Source organism: Halichoeres trimaculatus, unplaced genomic scaffold, assembly GCF_033239565.1.
Source record: "Halichoeres trimaculatus isolate MK-OKI-2021-1 unplaced genomic scaffold, fHalTri1.1 fHalTri1_scaffold_9, whole genome shotgun sequence".
NCBI classification, from domain to species: Eukaryota; Metazoa; Chordata; class Actinopteri; order Labriformes; family Labridae; genus Halichoeres; species Halichoeres trimaculatus.
Window position 1 is genome coordinate 27,457,767 of NW_027437188.1, and position 19,993 is coordinate 27,477,759.

The 19,993-nt window shown below is 41.1% G+C and overlaps 2 protein-coding genes across 3 annotated transcripts; both read right to left on the reverse strand.

The window, feature by feature from the left end:
• Positions 1-929: 929 nt before the first annotated feature.
• LOC141797707 (dicarboxylate carrier UCP2-like) lies at positions 930-4,755 on the reverse strand. Its single transcript, XM_074679339.1, has 6 exons — positions 4,318-4,755; positions 3,541-3,748; positions 2,628-2,831; positions 1,870-1,971; positions 1,607-1,787; positions 930-1,521 (listed from the first exon to the last, which is right to left on the reverse strand). The coding sequence occupies exons 1-6, from the start codon at positions 4,441-4,443 to the stop codon at positions 1,407-1,409; spliced, it is 936 nt and encodes a 311-aa protein (XP_074535440.1). The 5' UTR covers positions 4,444-4,755; the 3' UTR covers positions 930-1,406.
• Positions 4,756-5,152: 397 nt separating this feature from the next.
• Positions 5,153-19,905, reverse strand: c2cd3 (C2 domain containing 3 centriole elongation regulator). Of its 2 annotated transcripts, none has more exons than XM_074679859.1 (33): positions 19,704-19,905; positions 18,413-18,682; positions 18,180-18,337; positions 17,906-18,063; positions 17,661-17,788; positions 17,431-17,563; positions 17,203-17,346; positions 16,967-17,114; positions 16,771-16,877; positions 16,347-16,541; positions 16,126-16,241; positions 15,894-16,012; positions 15,657-15,788; positions 15,119-15,574; positions 14,874-15,025; positions 13,992-14,235; positions 13,571-13,754; positions 13,298-13,481; positions 13,008-13,180; positions 12,789-12,924; positions 12,396-12,670; positions 11,976-12,053; positions 11,033-11,629; positions 10,644-10,955; positions 10,343-10,481; positions 10,196-10,260; positions 9,914-10,119; positions 9,700-9,830; positions 9,454-9,606; positions 9,188-9,378; positions 8,162-8,921; positions 7,563-7,671; positions 5,153-5,332 (listed from the first exon to the last, which is right to left on the reverse strand). In XM_074679859.1, the coding sequence occupies exons 1-33, from the start codon at positions 19,753-19,755 to the stop codon at positions 5,195-5,197; spliced, it is 6,543 nt and encodes a 2,180-aa protein (XP_074535960.1). In that variant the 5' UTR covers positions 19,756-19,905; the 3' UTR covers positions 5,153-5,194. The 2 variants fall into 2 exon arrangements, with proteins under 2 accessions (XP_074535960.1, XP_074535958.1); XM_074679857.1 differs by having other exon boundaries at positions 17,203-17,349.
• Between the last annotated feature and the right edge of the window lie 88 nt (positions 19,906-19,993).

The following is a 19,993-nucleotide window of genomic DNA, read 5'->3' on the forward strand; positions in this document are numbered from 1 at the left end:
AGCTGAATCCCTTCAGTGACAGATCCTGAGTGAGTTACTTTCAGGACATTGAGGAAATGAACACGTCTAAAAACAACTTTCATTACCGTAACAATTTTGGCTGAGCACATCTGAGAGAGAAAGAACTGGTCTTTCCAGATGACTACAGAGACAAACAACACTGACACCCAATTCAAACAGGTGATCAAGCTGAAAGGAAACAAGTGTTATGTTTGCTCTGAGCATATTTATCTTTCTTTAAGTCAGACAAACAGTGAAAAAAGCAGGTTGATTGACCTTAATGTGCTCAAAGACACTTCATCCATGTCTTTAACCCCTTACTGCCTGAATTAATGAACAATTATAAAAACAGATTGTTTTTATGTGCAAATTTGCGACAACAGGCATCAAGGGGTCAAATCACACGGTTTTAAAATAACTTGTTTTGGTTCTGGTGAAAGTTTCCATCCTGGACCTGATATGAGATCTTTTCTGAAAGGTTTATGAACAGATAAGACAGAAAACAAAAACATCGAGTGTTACCTATTTTCAGACATTTGGTTATCCAGGTTTTTGGTGTTTTTTTTTTGTTTTTTTTTGTTAGCGAGCAGAAGTTTAATAGTTTGGCTGTAAAATGTGACCAAGCTTTGTTTTGCCTTTTTTTTAAGCTTGTACCTTTTGGGGCAAAAACTGAAATTTTTAATCCTGAAAACCTTGTTCAAGTAAAATCTTGTCAAGCAAACTTTCTACTCAAAAAACTTAACTTACATTAATACAAAGTAACTTGGCTTTTAAAGATTGTTGAGTGGCATCAGAACAATAAAGGACAAACAGTTCAAATTCATTCTATTGCTTATTTATTAGCAGTAATTTCTAAATTAAGTTGATTTAAAACAATAATAATAATGCATTAATTTCATGTCTTTGACCCAAATAAATTTAAGTTAAGATTGTGTTGTTTCACACATTGAGGACAAGAGAATTTACCTGAAACCAGATATGAAATTGAAAACCACCCTGAACACTGAAGTCCCATTCACTAACCTGTAAACAGACCATTTTCACAGCTAATATTGTGTCAAAGAAAGAAAAACTCAGGGGTTAAAGGTGTCTGAGTCATCAGAATGGAATCCAGCCATCATTCATGTCACTATGAACACCTGTGCTTTCTTTTGAAATACCACAAACTTCTGTGATATTTTTGCATACAGTGTGCAAAAGTTCCCCATAATTCATCCCAGTCGTTTCTCTTCAGGGTATGCCTTCAATAATTAACACTCACATGCAGTTTATCCCTGAGGAAGAACAGGTCTGAACCAGTAGCAGTCATTACAACACTGCAGCTTTAAGGCACGTGCTGCCTGACGCTGCCTGTCCTGTATTTGACAGAGCAGAAACATCCAGTGCCGAAGCGGCTGTCATACAGGTCAGAGCGGAGCCTCCCAGGCCTGCTGACATCTTATCACAGCTCTCTTTATCTGTTCGAAGCTCACAAACATGACGATGTTCCAGGAGCCAAGACGAAGAAAGGATGGCATAAATCTGGAGACAGAATAAAAAGAAATGTCACTATATGCTTTGTTGGACTTTTAGCTACTTTATCAGTGCCGATTTTGATACCACATACCCTTTGTAGAAAGCTGTGGGCCCTTCCTTCATCAACATGGTGAAAGCACAATTCAAAGCACCACTGTACTGTCCTGTTACTGAATTCATGTAACGTGTTTTCACCACATCCACCGGAGACGCTACGATGGTGGTGCAGAAACCTGCTGCAAAGGCTGCAGTGAAGTGACACGGCATGTTGTCTGTGTTGGACAAAACATCAACTCAGTCATTAAGGGCTGTAAAAACCACCACGTGACTCGTGTGTGAAATGTTTGCACTCACCTGTCATCAGGTTGTACTTCAGGATTTGCTCTTTGATGATGTCGTAGGTCACCAGCTCGGCGCAGTTTACGATGGCATTCCGGGTTATATTAGGCAGGCAACCTGGAAGGACACTTCAATGTTTACAACATGTGTACACAATAATTAGCATCACAGAACCATAATTTATTCAGAATCAAAAAAGATATAGGTCCTCATCATACATTGCTGCCTACAATACCCACAATGCAACACAGCCACCATAAGAAATTCCTCTCTGTGTTATAGTAAAGTGCGCTGATGTAGCCTTGAGCTGTTGCCCACAGAGGTCTGAAACAGACTGTATAAAAAGATGGATGACATGACCCCCTTTAAAAAGTGAAACCAAAAATATTTAAAGCGCCTCCTGCTGACTTGTTGTGCTATGTAATAGTCTGCCTCCTCCATTTGAACAGATGGAGCATGAGTCAAAGTCTAAACACCAAAATACAAAACACTGATTTCAGTGCGTGTTCATTTTTTGCACAAATTTAGTTTTGAATATTTAATTTTCTGTTGCCTCACAGGGGGAAGGTTCCTGGTTCGATTCCCCACTGATTGATTCATCACTCTAATTTGCCCATAGGTGTGAGTTTGTGTGGAAATGTATTCTTCTCTATGTAAGCCTTATGATAGTTACTTGATGCTAAAAATTAGGAAATATCACCATGACAGATCATCTGAGTAGCTCATGATTTTGAGATTTTTGCTGGTTTTGAACATGAAGTGTAACTTCTTACCTTTCCAGAGCCCTCTGACACCCTCATCTCTGGCAATGGTCTTATAGGCTTCGATTGTGCTGTTGTATCTCTTCACCGAGCCGCTCTCAGGCAGGCGGACCTGAGCCTGAAACCTGACCTTCACCACATCCGTGGGTTGAGCGAAGGCCACCGCCATCGCACCTGTGGTGCAGCCTGCCAGCAGCCGAGTCCCAATTCCTGCACCTTTGACACAACAAACGAACAATGGGTGTTTAATAATTTTATTTTGAGAAAAACTATTTCTAACAGACCAGAGACAGAAAATGACTGCAGAAGTCAAGCTTTTGACATATAGCCGTACGTTGTTTGCGCTGAGGACACATCCTGCAACGCTAAAAGCAAACCTTTCAGCTTGTTGTCTTAGCTGGTATAACTAGTTATCTATAAGAGGATACAGAGCTGTGTAATTATAACCTGAAAATGTTTAAGTAGCTGACACTGCAGTGATGGATGTAGAGGGAGTAAGCCCATGGCATAAACACTGATCCTTGAAAGAGGAATCTGCCTTGTGCTATGAATTTCTGTCAAACCAGTTCTGTTGTCGTAGCTCTTTGAGAACATATATAAAGCTTTCTATGCACTGAAACATCCAGTTTGCAGAGTGAGACACTTCTATATAGCTGGATTGTTAAGTTGTACGACACGTGTAGGAAGTGCTGTGAGAAAGTTTTACTTAAAGTTGTGGTTAGGGTAACTTATTAGTAACAGAATAAAAACTGTTTTACTCTATTAAAGAAACCATATTCCACACACAGAGATCAGGGTAGGATTTTTTTTTTTCAGAAGTGAAATGCATCATGTTAATATTCTTTTAAACAGTTTGAAAATCCTTTGACAGGTAGACAACTGAACAGAGGTAGATTTTCAAAAAAAGAAACCCTTGTGAACATACTCTCTGATCCTCTGGTGTAGAACTGCTTCATGGTGTCGTACAGGCCGATGCGGACTGATGCGAAGCTCATCTGTCTATGCAGTCCTGCCACCAGCCCACTGTACAGGCTCCTGGGTCCCTCATTCTTCACCATGGTGAAGATGGTGCCAAACACTCCTCTGTATCTCGCTTTCTGGCCTTTTAAAAGCGGCTTGGATTCACCTTGAATCTGCAATGAAATGAACGCAGAACAAATGTTAAACACTACAGCCAATGAGGGGTGATGATGTGATTTTAAATACCATATCTTTTATTATGAATAAACTTCCTGTTTGTCGAAAATGTCTTCCTAATGTCTGATTTAAATTAATATGGACCACTGGGACCAGTGTTTGTGTTCTACTTTAAAAATACACATAAAGGCTTTGGCTCCTTCTTGTGGAAGCTCTTTTAAAAATTAATAAATGGAAAAAAAGAGCAAATGAATAATAATTTGAAAAAAATAATATTTTCTATTACTAATTGCAGAAATGGGCTTCCACAACTTCGTATGCTTAGACCAAAACAGTCTATGAAAATTCAGCTCCACAGTTTTCTTTCCTTCCATCTTTTGACCACATTTGGACTGGGGTCACATGTATAGACACACAATTAAACACTTACGCACAAGGTAAGGCAGAAAGGGGAAATTTACATATTTAATCTGTCCACTTGCAGCACAGTGATGGCTGATATGTCCGACAGGGTTTCAGTAACTTTTAACTCCCAATCCTCGACATTATGTTTCATTATTCTCACCTGCAGTCTCACTTTGGCCGTGTCCAGAGGAAAGGTGACCAGGTCGGCCACACATCCAGCTGTTCCTGCTGAGAAGACCTTTACAGCTGCCGTTGGAGCCAAATCTGGTTTACTCAAACCCACCATGATGGAAGGATAAATTAAGAAGTGTCAAAGCGAAAAAAGACAGTCGGGAAAAAAAACGCCTCCTGAGCGTATTCACAGTTCAGACGCTGCTAGTTAAATAAAATAGACGCCACAAAAATACGTCCCTTCATCTCCAGGTGGGCTTCAGTCAACGTCAAGTTTCAGGTATGGAAAAGTTACTCCTCTGAAAGCCTGTACCCTTCGAAAAGCCATTCGCCATAGAAAAGCTCCAAACTATCATGTCAAGTTTACAATGCAAGGTAAAGAAGAAAACCAGAGGAACAGCCTGCCTCTTTAAGTATTCCTTACACAGCCGGCAGCTAAAAGAGCGGCGCAGAGCTGACAGACTGAAGCCTGAGAGCTGACTTTAGTCCAGCCTCTCTCTGCACTTGTTGACTCGTTCAAGGAGCAGCAGCTGCACCGCCTTTAAGGAAAACCCCTCAGACACAAGGGGCTGCCTTTGGGGACGGCTCAAGAAGACGGGACATATACTGCAATTCTGCAACTACTCGCTTGAGGCCTGCCCCAAAAGTGAGTTAACACTCTTTACACCCCTTTTCAGTTATTCGTCTTTGAAACAGAATCATATAATTACAGCTTCACACAGAGAGTTGTTTTAAAGCAGAATATGAGACAACATTCAAAGCTTAAAAACAGTAAACTTTTATTTATTAAAATACAAAATTGTACATTTAATTTACATGATCCTGTAAGTTTTTTTTAATCTAATCATAAACACATCCACAGGTTACTAATGATTGTTGTCAAAGTGAGCTGCAAATATTTCTGCTATCCGTTTTGTCTCTTTCCTCATGGATGATGGCGACATGTTGGGCCACTGTCGAGGACCTCGAAGATGCGAAAGTGTCTGACCTGAAGAGCTTGGCCCCTGAAACAAAAGAATCAAAAACACACATCTGTAATAAGAGCTGTAACACTGTGACCCTTAAAACACTCCTGAGCTAAGTTGCAGTGTGACATATGTACAAGGTGTGGCCAAAAACAAACAAAGTCTTGGTCAAAGGTTAACGTATTGTTTTTTTAGGTGTGGGATATCGTCAGCAAAGCAATCTCTCTGCTAATGTCAGTGTAATGGAGACAGCTTTGAAGTAGGATGGTTATTGACAACCAAACACACGCATACACCTTAAACCCCACCTTAAAGAGCAGTTACTATAGTTATTTTGACACTCCTTTACACTGAATGCATCATGGCAGGTGTGACATAGAAACTCACCTCCACCTCTGGCTTATGTGTTCAAATGTTAGCTATTTTCTGAAAGAGTGAAAAGAAAGAGTTGCCTTGCTTCTGTGCTGACACTCCAGTCAGTATCTACAGTTTGTAACACATGTCTATACTGGTGAGGATCTCACATGATCCTACTTCAAAATACTGAACTATCCCTTTAAGATGTTGGTCATTGCAGCTGTTTTTCAAACAAAATGCACTTAAAGTGGGAAGTAACGTTCAAAAACATGTTTCCGTGAACATATGTGCCCTGAAACTCCATAATAGAGACTAACATAACTTAAGCACCGTTTGCATAAATTGTAATAAAGGTAATAAAAACATGTAGATACCACCAATTAAATAAAATGTGAATGTAGTCTCCACGTGCCCATCATCCATCTGTTCCTGATAAAGTAAAATTAATCTAATCTTCTGACGCATAAAACAGACAAAACATACTTTGTTTTGATCGCATTCATCTCGTTCACTCCATCCTTTGATCATCCCTGTGATTTCTGTTGCCTTTTTTCACGATCTCGCCACTCTTTCTCTCTGAACCACTATGACACATCCTCAGTTGGAGCGTGAGCTGCCTGAGCTTTTCTGACTTGCAGCAATCTCGCTATGCCTCTGTCATCTCACATCTTCTCCTCATATCCATGCTGATCTCTCATCCAAAGAGTGCATCGCTCTCACCCACAGTAGTTTACAAGCATGATTTTGATTGACAAGCTCCGCCAGACCCCGCCTCCCTCCCTCTGCTTAAAAACACAATTCACTTCTATAGACGCAGTAAATGGTTGCACATCATCAATGGCAGCAAACACGGACATTCTAATATCGGAGAGTTGAAAAAAAATGTGGATTTACAAATCTCTCTTCTTAATGTATTCATTTGATCAGCCATGCACTACAGTTTTGTACTGTCCTAGAATTAAAATTCTTTATTTGGAGACCTTAAGCAGATATGAGATTAAAATGTGATTAATTAGATTAATTATTTCCAAATCCTGTAATTGATTAGATTAATCTTTTTAATCGCCTGACAGCACAAGTTACAACACATATTTATGTTATGTACAATACAACAACTAATGAAGTAAACTGGTTAGTCTGGCTACTTATAGTTAAAACAGTCACCTGTTACCAGTCTGGTTTAATTACGTAACATCTTGTGCTGAATGCCTGAGCTCTGACTGTTGAGGCAGTTCAGGACAAAGACAAGGAGTTTGTTCTGCAATAAAACAAGCTCAGCAGACCTTTGTTACATCATCACAGCGTTCATAAATAGAGCACACTACAGGTGACTGATGGGATGTAAACAGACATTACTCATCTGATCTTAAGATTGTACAAACTACTTAATCATCTCTTTAAACAAAAAGCCGTGGACTCAAAGAGGCCAGAGGACGTAATGAGAGGAACATTAACGCTGTAACGGAGAGCAGAGGAGGGCAGAGAGTTGACATGTTTACCACTGCAGGGTAATTAAATGATGGGACAAAAGTACACCTGATGTATACACACTCCTATAAGAGTATGTGCAGAATGTCAAAGAAATATTTCTACATGTCAGATTATATAATAGAGGGTGGGACTTAACGTTCTAATACTGCACAATAGTCAAGACAAGAGTCAAATTACAGCGAATAATAACTTGTACACAGTGTCACTGTTTTTGATCAACTTGTCATCACTGCATCTTGTGACGCCTAAAGTGATTCATGGAAAATATCCTGCTTTGAAATGCTTTGTTACTTTGAAACTAAAACTTCTGTGGTGAAAATAAACCACAACATGTTCTGATGCCCGGTAAGAATGCAGTTGTAGTTAAAGGGGGAGAGTCATGCTGGGTGTGAATCCCAGAAGCAGGGTGAGAAATACTTACTGGGTCAGTGGATGAGAGGGTGAAAGAAGGAGCTAACCGGATAGCTCTCATAGAGGCTTCCAGTTGGTGAGAAGGCAGGAAGAAATTTGGGACTTCAACAGGTACAGAACTTGGTAAAATTTGTTAAGAAAACAAAATAATGAGGGTATATTTATGGTAAGATGCATTCGTGTGTTTTGGATTTGATTGACTGGAGAAGACTTAAGTAGACGGATAGGTAAAAACCCATATTTTGGGTTTGTAATGTCTGATGTGGGACTACAGAAGTATATTACAAGTGTTACAACATGATTATTTCATGGTACCGTATTATCTTGTTATTTCATGATACTGGACTGATTCTTCCTACGGTGATGAATATTTTTAGGCACAAGCACAAACTTTTCCTGAATCTCATCAAGTTATTTTTTTTTATGTCAAAAAAGCTGTTTTCTGAAAGAGCAGGTAAAAAAGAAAGAGCTTTGTAGTGAAAAACCCATCAGAAAAACATTTCCCTCACATTCTGAGCTAAGTGGTTGCTAATCGTTATTTTTTCATGACCTTCAAATATAAACAGTGATAAAATCATAAAAAAGAGGAACAATGTAAATCAAGGATACGCTGGTAGTGGAGTTTCTTGATCATCCTGTGCGCCTGAAGTATCGTGGGTATCTTCAGTGGGTTCCATCGTGAGTGATGGACTCCTCCCACATGACCGCTCCATCGAGCTGTCAGGTTCTTCTCCTTCCTCGAGTAAATCTTGAGATGTCTTTTCACCCTCCCTCTCAGCGTAAGAAACATCTACTGATCCAGTCAAACTTTCATCACTTTGTTCTCTTTCCTCTCCTCCAGCACACTCGTCCTTCTCTCCACAGTCTTGCGTTTGCTGATCTACCGTCTGACTTTTTTTTTCCTCAATGTGGTTCATCTCTGGCTCCTCTGACGCCTCCAAGCTTTGGAGAGAAGCCAAGTGGGGGTCTGATAACATGCTGGTCCACGGACTGGTTTTGTCTGTTAAAGAGGTCATTTCATTCAAAGCCCTCGGCTTCACTACCACCTCTTCGTAATCTTCATCCTCTTCTTCCTCTATGTCACTACCAGCTTCTTCCTCCTCTCTGTGTAACGTCGTGTCCTCATCTGCATCAGATCCTTCCATGTGTTCATGTACGCTGTCATGTCCGTTCTTTACGTCCACAGACTCAGCGTCTTCAGGTGGTTGAGGCGACGGCAGATCTAAGACATCTTTGGAGGAGAGTGAAGCTCTGTGTGGTCTGCAGACATTCTCAGGGATGGTTTGGAGGTTGTGGTCTGCAACAGGGGGAGATGTTGAGCTTCTCTGCTGATCTGGAGGAATCTGTTCCAGAGTGTGTTCTCGTAGACCTGTGGGAAGAATATACAGAGCATTTTGGAAAGTGAAAGTCTTCTCAAGTTAGTTTTATTTATTAATTTCATTGTTAAATTTGACGAGCTGTCACTTCAAATTACTTTTGAAACTAAAGATAAAAAACATATTTTTAAAAAATTCGTTGACTGCAGTTGATGCATTTTTTGAGAAAACAAGAAAAAACTCTGCCCATTTTTTAGAGGAAAAAACATGCAATCTTTTGTAAATAAAAAAAACCCTTCAAGGATCATCTTTATCTCACCATTAATGATACTGTTGACTTCAGCAACTAAGTGGTTGGACTTGAGAAGAAGCTGACACGACTCTGTCTCCTCGTCCCTCTCCTCCTCATTCCCTGTGTCAACATCCTGCTCCATCATGGGCGGGAATGTGGGAGTAGAAAGCTTGCGGCTGAAGTACCTCTGAATGTTGTCCAGCTCACTTAGTTTCTTCCTGTAAGAGTACACAATCAGGTCTCACGTTTCTAAAAGCAATAAAAAACTCAACTTTGAATGTGTGAGAGGATACCTGAGAGCTGAAAATAGAAATGAGCTGGATGGGTTGATGTCTGTGGCAGCACTGCTGCTACAAACAGAACTGTTGGCTGTTTTCTCCTGCAGACTCTGGTGGTAAAGACGAACTTTGTCCATGTGCTCAAAATGCCGATCACTCTCACTCGACCTGAATAAAAATGAAGACGTTTAACAAATATGTTGGAATTATTTTCACCTTCTTTAAGCAAAGTAATGAATTCATGGATAGATTTCAACAAACCTTTCAGAGAACAGTCTTTCTGTGTGGTCAGGTGATGAAATCTTTTGCTCAGGGTACCGACTGATGTGCGCAGGGAAGCTGCTGTAAGCGGCTGTTGTGTGATAGCTGAGAGGGAAAGCCTGGAATAAAGGCTAGAGATAAAAACACATTTGTCAGTATTTTAGATTTTTTTTTTTAACAATAGAAATTTGGGAGTATGACTGTTTTCCTTCACCGATGAGATTGTGAAAGCTTCTTCATTCACACTTTTCCTCTGCCCTCTAAGATCCTGAACCCCCTTCAGTGGAGTGATAGACACTTTGAGCTGGCCGTGACACTGACCGCTGAAGTCTGTGATGTTGTACCAACCACACACTGATGGGAACCCGCAGATTAAAGGGGACAAGTCGACCGAGGCGAATCCTAGCACCCTTTCTGTGTCTACAAGAGTCAAACAGCCACAAAGTTAAAAATCACATAAATCTGCTTACATTACTAAATAAAATGTCTCTCATACCTCCTTTGTGCCAGACTTTGAACACAAGAGATTGTTGTGGATCAACTAGAAGCTGCTTGGAAAGCCTGTAGATTTAAAAGATAACATCAGACTGATAATTAATGTGACTCAGGAAAAATTTCAGTTCATGTTTCAGATTAAGCTGACCTGCACTCGTGTTGATGGTCCCACACAGGGCAGTCAGTGTCAGCGATGACAGCTGTGGATGCAGGCTCATCAGAATCTGCAGTGAGGTATGAAACACAGCAGCATGGTGTCCCTCCACTGCGCTCTGTCAGAGGATAGCCTGGGGAAGAAACACACATTTCAATTCAATTTAGTTTATTTGATAGGGAGGGACAATGTACATTCATACATACTTTAAAAAAAAAAAAAAATGTAAATGTACCCAAATCATTATGATTAAAGTAAAAAATAAACTGGTGGAGGGATAATGCTTCATACTCACCTTTCAGATTCAGGTGCATTGCTCGATCCACTGAAACGGTCACAGGGAAAGACTCATCCAGGCTGGTTTCAGAGTGCTGCACAGATGTGATGTCTGAAGTCTTTCTGGTGGATTTGTTTTTGTTTTGAGGTGAAGCAGAAGGGGTTTGATTTTTAGGTTCTAACTCTTCCTGTAAGAGCTCCTCCTGACTATCCGAGTCCACCTCTGCTCTAGCTCCAACAGGTACCTCCTCATCTTCTGTGAGGGTAATGTGAACTCTGAGAGCAGCTCCTTGAAGATCTGCTGCTGAGCGTCTGAACAGTGGATACACTCCTGTAAAAACACAAAACTAAGATTACTCACAAAAATACAGGCTTCTTTTTTTACAGTCATATTGAATAGCTTCTTACCACTGAGTGTGAGCCTCTTCTTGGACGTAATCGCAAGAGTAGACAGATCAACAAATGCTGATCCAACCAGCCGGTCTGTGTCTCTGGGTCTTTGGGTTTTGTCTTTTTTAAATGCCACCCACAACTGAACCTCCAGCCGCTCCTCTCTAAGATACCACATCAAAGGCTGAGAATATCGCAGATCCACAGTTCGACCCCCCTGGAAAGACACCGTGGCCTGGCCTTCCTCCTCCACAGAGGGGTGTCTCATGTGGGAGCAGAACGCATCCTGGTCGTAGAACTTATATCTGAAGTAACAGTAGGTGGAGCGCTGGAGCTCGCTGTGGCCTGGTAGGAGTAAACAGTGGACAGGTATCCAGGCTCGGGGCATGGAGAAAGTCAGAGATATTTTTCTTGAGTGGCCACTCCCATCATCTTCTTCATCATCTTGCATTTCATTGCAGCTTGTTTCCCAGCCTACACCTTGGGCAGCTTTAATGGCTCGTTCTCTGTCTGAGTGGTGGGCGAAGTTGATGGAGATCTCAAGCCCTCCGACTAAGATGTGCTGAGAGGAACTTGTTTCCTGAGGTGTATAAAGTCCAAACCAGCCAGAAATACCTTCGCGTTGAAGAGAAAAAAAGCGTGTGATCATGAGGAAATCAAGAAGTCCCTTTTCTTTCTTTCTGAGCTGCTTTTATACTCCTTTTTTGTTGTTTTAATGTAAATGCTTTTAAAATACAAGACCCATGGGGGAGGAGAGAAAAGGGCAGAGGAATAGGGTTATGAAAACTCCTTGTTTACAGGGTTATGTTGGCATCCTCTTGTTCTTCACATTTTTGTATTGTTATTATGTCAATGAAATGAATGTATGAGTTGATGCCAAATGTTTTTTTTTGATGATAAACAACCGTAAAGGCCGTCAAAATTGAAACAAAAAAAAAGTTAGTCAAAAAAAGAAGAATACCTGTTCTTTTCTTGATGAGATCAGCCAGTGGTATTTTTAGAGTCCCCAACATTATATCCTTTTGATAATGAGTGAGCACTGCCATCAAAAAAAAACAAAAAAAACACAAGTTAAAGACTGAAACTACAGAGTAGTGCTATATAATAGGTAGAGAAACAGTAATTCTATAAAAATAATCTTTAAGAATAAACTTCAGAAAAAATGATGTCTGGATACCAAAAGATAAATGTTACAGATCTTTGGACGATCTTTGTTTACAATAAGGACAGAACTGAAAATACCATGTTGGTTTGATGGATCCAGATCACAATTTTGTAAAAGAAAAGTGAAGTAAAACTTTATGTACAAATGTCAACGAATTTAAACTTGTTTACTCCTTATTAACATGTAACTGTGGTTAATGAACTAAAACTGGCTCACTTGTTCCTTTGCGATTGTCTTTGTTCCAAACTGTGAACACAGCAGAAGCCTCTTCCAGCTGCTCAGCCAGGCTGCAGGTTTCTCCACTGCTCCTCTGGACCAGCAGATCACAGGACACCTCTGTGTGGTGGTCAAACTCTGGGCAGAAGCTCTTGGCAGCTACGCGGGTGTACCTCTTCTCACTCTCGGGCAGGAAGGAGAGCTGGACTGTGACGTATGAGTTTACTCCTACACCAGCAAAGTAGCTGAATCTCTCATCTTGTTCTGATAGAATCCTGAGACACAGAGGACCAAAGCTAAGGTATCTGAGCAGTAACCTCAAATATGTAAAGGGAACATTTAACAATTTCCACAGAATCAAAATAAAATCAGACATTGCTGTTGGGGGTTTACCTGGCTGCTGCCTGCAGACCTGATGCTCTGTGTACTTCAACCACGAGCGTCACAAGACGAGTGGCAGCTCCTTGAACTGTCTGCCCCTCAGGTCTCACTGGTCGATGCTTGTACCGAACACATACATCCAGAAGGCCTACAAAGCAAGATGTTTAACTTACAACATGTAAGATACTGGATAATTAATCACAGTTTTATTCTTCTATAAGTCCTAAGCACCTGAGGGCTGAGACTGATGCCCACTGGGACTGTCCGTCCTGGGAATCAGGGGCAGGGAGAACATTTGGGTCTCGTCAGGATGCTGTCTCTGCATAGTGACCATGGCACACAGCTTGGACAAGGGGAGCAATCCTTTGGCCACAAGCTGGTCTCGAACATTTGGATAATAATATCTGAAAATGAAAAAAATATATATAAATGAAAAAAAAGTTCAAGGATGCTGACACTTAGTGCTGTGGGAGAATGTGAAGTTTTGCTTCCAGTTAGACCATTCTGAAACAAATCCAAACCTGCACCACACTTCAAACTGAACACCCCCTCCACTGCTCAGGCCTTGACTGGAGAGTGAGCTGAGCAGTAGCCTTTGAGCAGGAACGCCTTCAGGAGCAAGAAGCACATGAGTCTCAGTGTGTCCAAACACGGGGTCAGGGACGCAGAGAGTGGTGGTGGTGCGAAAAGCTCTCAGGTTCAGGCCTGTTAGAGAAAAAATTCACATCAGAGTGACACAGAGAGGAAATAATTGAGATGATGAAGGCTTACTATACACACAAAAACAGCCTTACTGCTCTCTATAAGGTTCTGGTCCAGTTTTGCAGCAGGGTCCCCCTCCTGAGATGGGAAACTGTACTGGACATAGCAGTCTGCTTCACCCCACACTGTGGACTGCAGAGGTGTGAGCCCATTAACCTTCTCCACTCTTATCAGAAACAGATGCTCTCTCATAGCTGTCTTAAGTGCTGCTGTAACCTGAGGAAAAAAAACAAGAGTTAAAGAAAGTAAAAAGGAGTTGACATACTGTCGGTGGGGCAGCTAATTGAGACTTTTTCAGGGTTGACATATTTGAGCAGGAATTTCATTTTAATCATGTATGATCAGAATTGTTTTATGTTTTCAACATGCAGCTTCACATTTAATAATCAGTTTGTTTACCAAGAGCCCAAAACAAAATGCTTCAAGCCTTGCATAGCTTACAATAACTCTGACCTTTGTTTGAGAATGCCGCTGGTGATCAAGCAGATGAACTGGTCTCACAAGATGAGATGAAGAGTCAAATTCTTCATTCCTGGTTCGCTGAAAGGCAACTATCTGCTCTGATTGTCCCAGAGCCAGAATGACCCTGAGCTGACCTTTACGAGTACCTGAGAACACATCTACCACAGGCATGTTGCAATCCACCCCTAGAACAGGGTACTGAGCCTGGAGGAGAAGGTGGGCGATCTTTGGATCCCTGGAGAGATTTAAAAAATATTTCACTCATAATGGAGCATGTTTTTACATTTCTTTCTGCATATTACCAATTTTCTTATATTTCTGCCAATACTTTCAAAGCTGTCTCAAGCACAATGAGCTTACATTTGAAATATAACCATATCATATGAGGGACAAAGCAATCGCCATTGCCTATTACTGCCTGAATAAGATGAACCACAGCACCCCCAAGTGGTCAGACCAAATAACTAAAAGTTTGTTTGGCTTTTTTACATCCTAAGCATAAACCTAACAGTTTTTGGTTATTTTACAGACTTATACAATATAACAGTCTTCACCAATGCTGTGAATGAAATACTGAATAATCTGGTCAGTAAATTTAGAGCAATGCAAGGATCAATTATCAAAGCTGAGTTCATAAAATTTCTAGTTTTGAAAAATAAAAAGGGATAAAGAAAGTTTTCAGTGCATGTCCAAACCTGAAAACCTGTCACTGTTTATTACAAATATCTTAGTTTAAAATAGATATGTTTCATTTATTCATCTACTTGCCGACATTGTGTATCTTACAATCTATCCTTACAGATAAGGGCACTACCATTCCATTTTTCTACAAATCACATCAGACAGAGGCTGTGTTGTATGTGTTCAACTTGCCTGAACGACATGTAGAACTGATGGAGAGGTAGCTTAACGAGGCCGAGGAGTACATCCTGCCCTGAGCCTCCTGTTTTTTGCCAAACTTCTATCACCATCACGTTGTTTTTCATCCGCTCCAGCAGTTTAGATGTTAAGGCCACTGGAGTCACCTGAAAGAAGGATGGGGAAAAGTAGTTATTTACTGTTGCTGCCTTTGTAATCTACTTTGTAAGGGGTTAAGGGACTTGAACTCCTGGACTGACCTGAACAAAGTTGAACGATGGATTTATCTGGCCCCAGCTGACAACAGACCTCGCCGTCTCGTCGCACCAGAACAGTTTACAATTCAAGTAAACATTTGGAGCCTGCCCGGGCCCACAGATGAAGTTTTTTCCATCTGGTACCATGAGTAAGGTGTGCAGCAGGACCTCAGGATCCTCCTCCACCTGCTGACAGAGTTTGTGAGGAGGTGTGTGGAGGCTGGGATGAGGAGCTGAGTCCTTCGAGGGTTTCTGTGGACTCCAAACATATAGCCTTGATTCCTCAAAAGAGCCATCTGGTAATCCCTCCCTGCTTGAATCAGCATGTTGGAGTCTGGAGCTGCTCTCTCTCAGTGGACTGGGTGCAGTTCTAGAGGGCGATGCATCTCCCCGATCCAGCTTACTTTCATGTTTTGGAGCAGAGAAATCTTTGTTGTCTGTTGCGAGCTCTAAAGACACCTGAAAATTATGTATCTTGAATGACAAATAGCTGCCTTGCAAAGATGAATTCCTGGGTAAAGAATAAAGGAGAAACAAATACCTTAAGAGGTCCAACTTCCTGTGTTCCACTGTTTGTTTCCACACTCTGCACTGGTAGGATGACAGACTGACAGAGTTGTTTACTCTGCAGCAGACAGCGTAGTGGGTGAACTGCTGTACCAATAGGAACAGGCTGCAACAAGAGACGACATGACCCATTCTCATACTTATACTGTCTATAGTCACAAAATCACTTTTAAACCAGTTTAAACCTATTTAAACCAGCTAAGCAACTCACCTTCTTTTGGTGGCTTTTTCGAGAGTAAATGTTAAAAGTTAGATCAGTTTCCCACCATTTTTTCACAGTTGCTGTACTGAAGTTGACCGGAAACACAGTGTGTTGCTTAAACTTCACAGCTAAATAACACAAAGGAGTAAAATGAGTCATATATAGTAACATACAGGAAGAAGAAAATGTGATTCTTTTCACTCACAGATGCAAATATTTGTATTCATATATTCAGTCATACCTCCTCCTGTGACTTTGCTGGCAACAGCTCTCGTCACCTCTCCTTCTCCACTCTTGCGTCTATCACGCTGACTGGAAGTGGAGGCCTTCGGGAACACGTATTCAATGAAATATGTGCTGATAAATAAAGAAATGATAAATGATGAGTTAAGTTTTCTTATACCCACAGACACACACACTGTCTTAGAATAAAATTAGTGAAATGTCAAAAAAAGTGCCAACCACTTTGTGCTGGTTTGTGGTCGGGGAGGTCTTCCTATGACTGAGGGTTTTCTGGGTGTGTTGACTGAAGGTACAGTCAAGGAGTCGATGGTCACTCTCGCCAGACGGATCAAACTCAGCAAAGTCATTTGGTCTGGACTCAGGCCTGGAGGAATGCCAGCAGCACTTGCTGCACGCTGAGGCTCTGGGTTTAGACTGTAGAGTTAAGATTGGGAAGAGTCTCATTTAAGATTACTTTTTGATTAATTCAAAACCTCTTTTTTTTCAGGGCTATTTGCTCTCATGGAAGCTTTTGTTTATTCAATAACTTCGTGTAACAGTTTTATAAACCTTGTCAAGTTTTTTCTACACTTTTCTTAATCAGCTTTCTTAATCAGTTAGGCTTCTGTCTACGCACCACAGATTGATGAGGAAAGACACTTACTGTCCACCAATCTGAGGTTTAGACTGTGTCAGCTTTTTTGGCTGGTTTTGACTGGAAGATGTTCCTTGATTGCCAGCATCAGGGTCATCTGGTGTCACATCTGGAATCTGACCAAGGCAAATTGACTTAAAATTTCTGATTGAAACAGGTCACTTGAATACAAGGGAACTGTGATTTTCTTTTTTTTTTTACTTACAGGAGTTTTGTAGAACAAATTTTCCAGTAAGCTCTGATCATACTGAGGATCATTGAGCTCACTATCTTCACACACACTGCTATGACCAGACAAAGATTCAGGTGGGGAGCCCTCTCCATCCCAGAGAGGCAGAGGAGAAGTGTTCAAGCTAAAAACAATAAGGTAGAAAATTTTAGAACCTAAGAATCAGACAGCTACTCATTTTAAACTTCTTCAGTGTATGTGTTTATATGTACCTGCCGAGGAGCAGATCCACAGCTCTGTTATCCATGTCAGCAGGACAGTCCAAGCCATCGTCTTTGACTACAGCCACATCCTCAACCGCTGAATCAGCATGAAGAATATTCTGCAGAAACATCCCAGAGGGAGAGGGGGAGGGCCTGCTGACACAGCAATAAAGTTACAAAGACTATACTGAAAAAGATGACAAAAAAACATTTTCTACAAACTTTCAATGCACTTACTTTAAAGTTGGCACAATGTTATCCTTTGGGAGAGGCAGAGGTGTGTCTTTGAGAGCTAAGGCAGAATCTGCATCGCATTTTAAAGCAGAATCCACCATAGCATTTCTCAGCTTGTTTCCACGCTCTATGATAACTGAGGTGAGAGAAAATCAAAACATTTTTAAAGACAAAAAATCCAACCAGTCTTTTGTGGTTGTGTTGATCTCAGTTTTTGTAACTTTGCAGCCAACCTGTGAGGATATCATTTGTTGATTGGCCACAATGCTCCTGATTCACAGCTCTGGGCATCTCATTCTCCAGTGACTCTGCTTTGCCTCCGTTTGTTTGTGCATTTTGAAAATATAAATGGTCTTTCCCTCTGAAAATATGAGAGTAATGTGCATCGTTAGATTTTTGTGCTTCGTGTCCAAGTAATTCCTGTGAGCATACAACAACGCACAGGCATTTGTTGTTACGAACAGTCTTAACTTCAAACCTTGGTGTGCTCCCACCAACGCTCCCAGCTGACAGTGGTCTGGGCTGCAAGGGGACTTTTAGTGCAGGGACTTTTAGTGTTTCAATGCTGTTATCTGTGATGGGACAAGAGCTGCTGCTGTCATACGCTTCTGTCAGAGGCTCCAAACTGAGAGACACCTGAGGGGACAAAAGATCAAGACGCAGATGATTTTTTAGGAGAGCTCCTTACAAGCTTAAGCGCTCCAAATCTATGAGATAGTCATACAGGCAGTATAACTGTCAATTCCACTCACCTGTAACTCTCCAAGCTTTTCAGATGTGGGGGAAACAAGAGTGTAAAAACCACTGATGGGGTGAGATAGAGAGAGACGAGAGATGCCAGCAACCTGAGCCCTTGCAATTGCCAAATGATCTGGTTTTGTCACAGCTTCTAGCACCAGAGAGCCCATATCTGTTGATTAAAGACATGTTGTTCTTTCTGTTTTACACAATAACACAATAAACATGTTAAAGCTTTCTAAGTTACCTGCAAGATATGAGGTAAACTGCTTTGGCCCACAGCGGATGGGAAAGCAAGCTGTGGTCTTCAGTGTCTTCTGTGACAGCTGTGAGCCATCTCTCGGTAAGAAGTGCGTCCCATTGGATGACTCTCCCCACCACCGCAGCCTGATGAATGTTGAAGATGGAGGTTTCTGAACTGTCCACAGGACCCTGCTGATGCTCACCCGCAGGAAGCATCTGAGCGGGCCTTCAACCAGGGGAGGGAGGCTGGTGGAGGGGGACACATCACTGGGGACTGCAAAATGAGAATTCAAAACATGAAGCTTTGAATAATAATTACACAGGTGGATAAAACATGCAACTATCGAGCTTTTTCTTTAAGGCAAGTTCTGCCTGAGTGGTGGTTGATATAAAATTGTAATGTGCACTGTTTCTTGACCTTTTGAGATTTAGTAATGTTGTCTAAATAGTGGGTGTGAGTTAAAGTGGAATCTAACCAATCCTTGCTTTAATTATTTGTGCATGCTGAAGGGATTTTCTTAAAAAAAAAAAAAGAAAAGAAAAAAATTCGTTTCGCTGTGGCAGGGGGCTGGCACCTATCTCTATCATTTTGGTTGGGCAATTTAGAGAGACTCAACCTGATAAATACGTTTTTGGACTGTGGAAAGAAGCCAAAGTACCCAGAGAGAACCCACACATGCACAGGGAAAACATGCAAACTCTACAGTCCAGCCAGGGATTTAAACCAGGAACGGTCTTGGTGTGAGGCAACAGAGCTAACCCTGCACTACCATGACGCCTGTTTATATAAATGAACTTTAACTTATTTTTAACATATAAAAACTTTTTTTTTATTTGAAATGAAGCTGAGAGATTTACCTCGTAGATTTAAATAATAAATCGTCATAATTTCATCTTATATTCATTCAAGCATGAACTCTGTTGTAGGCATTAAAGTACTAGCAGTTATAACACAATAAAAATACACAAAGTAATCCTGAAAGTGTCATTACAAATGCCTTTCTTATAGTTCTGTTTACCAATAACTTTCTCAACGTTTTGCACAGCTAATAATCTTGTTTTCAATTAATTTAAACGTACTTAAATGATTTTAACACTCCATAAACTTCATTCAAATGCGCACATCCAGTCTAACAACACACAGATGCTAACACATACGGAGAGAAAGCAAGGCCACATCATCTGTAAACCATTTTTTCTTTTATGCTAAAAACAATACTGATATGACAGCTGACGTTTACAGGTGCTGTACATAGTGGTGATGCTAACCGTCAGCTAAGCTAACAACAGTTTACCTTTCTTTCTGCTGCCCCCAGCTTTAACAAGCTTGGATTTTCGGCTCTTCATACCGTAGTGGATGACATCCTTGCCAAAGAAGGGGCTAAATTGTTAGCAGGCATGATTTCTTTTTCACTCTACAGAAAACTAATAATCCGTTTAACATATCCACGACAGCAACGCACACACATAAACACACACACGGCTGCGCGCGCTCAACTGTTTCCGAGCAACTAAAATCCAAACGTCCCGCCTCCACTGCCGCTACTCGTGACTGAGGCCCTCTGGGAAATTGAGTTTCTGTTCT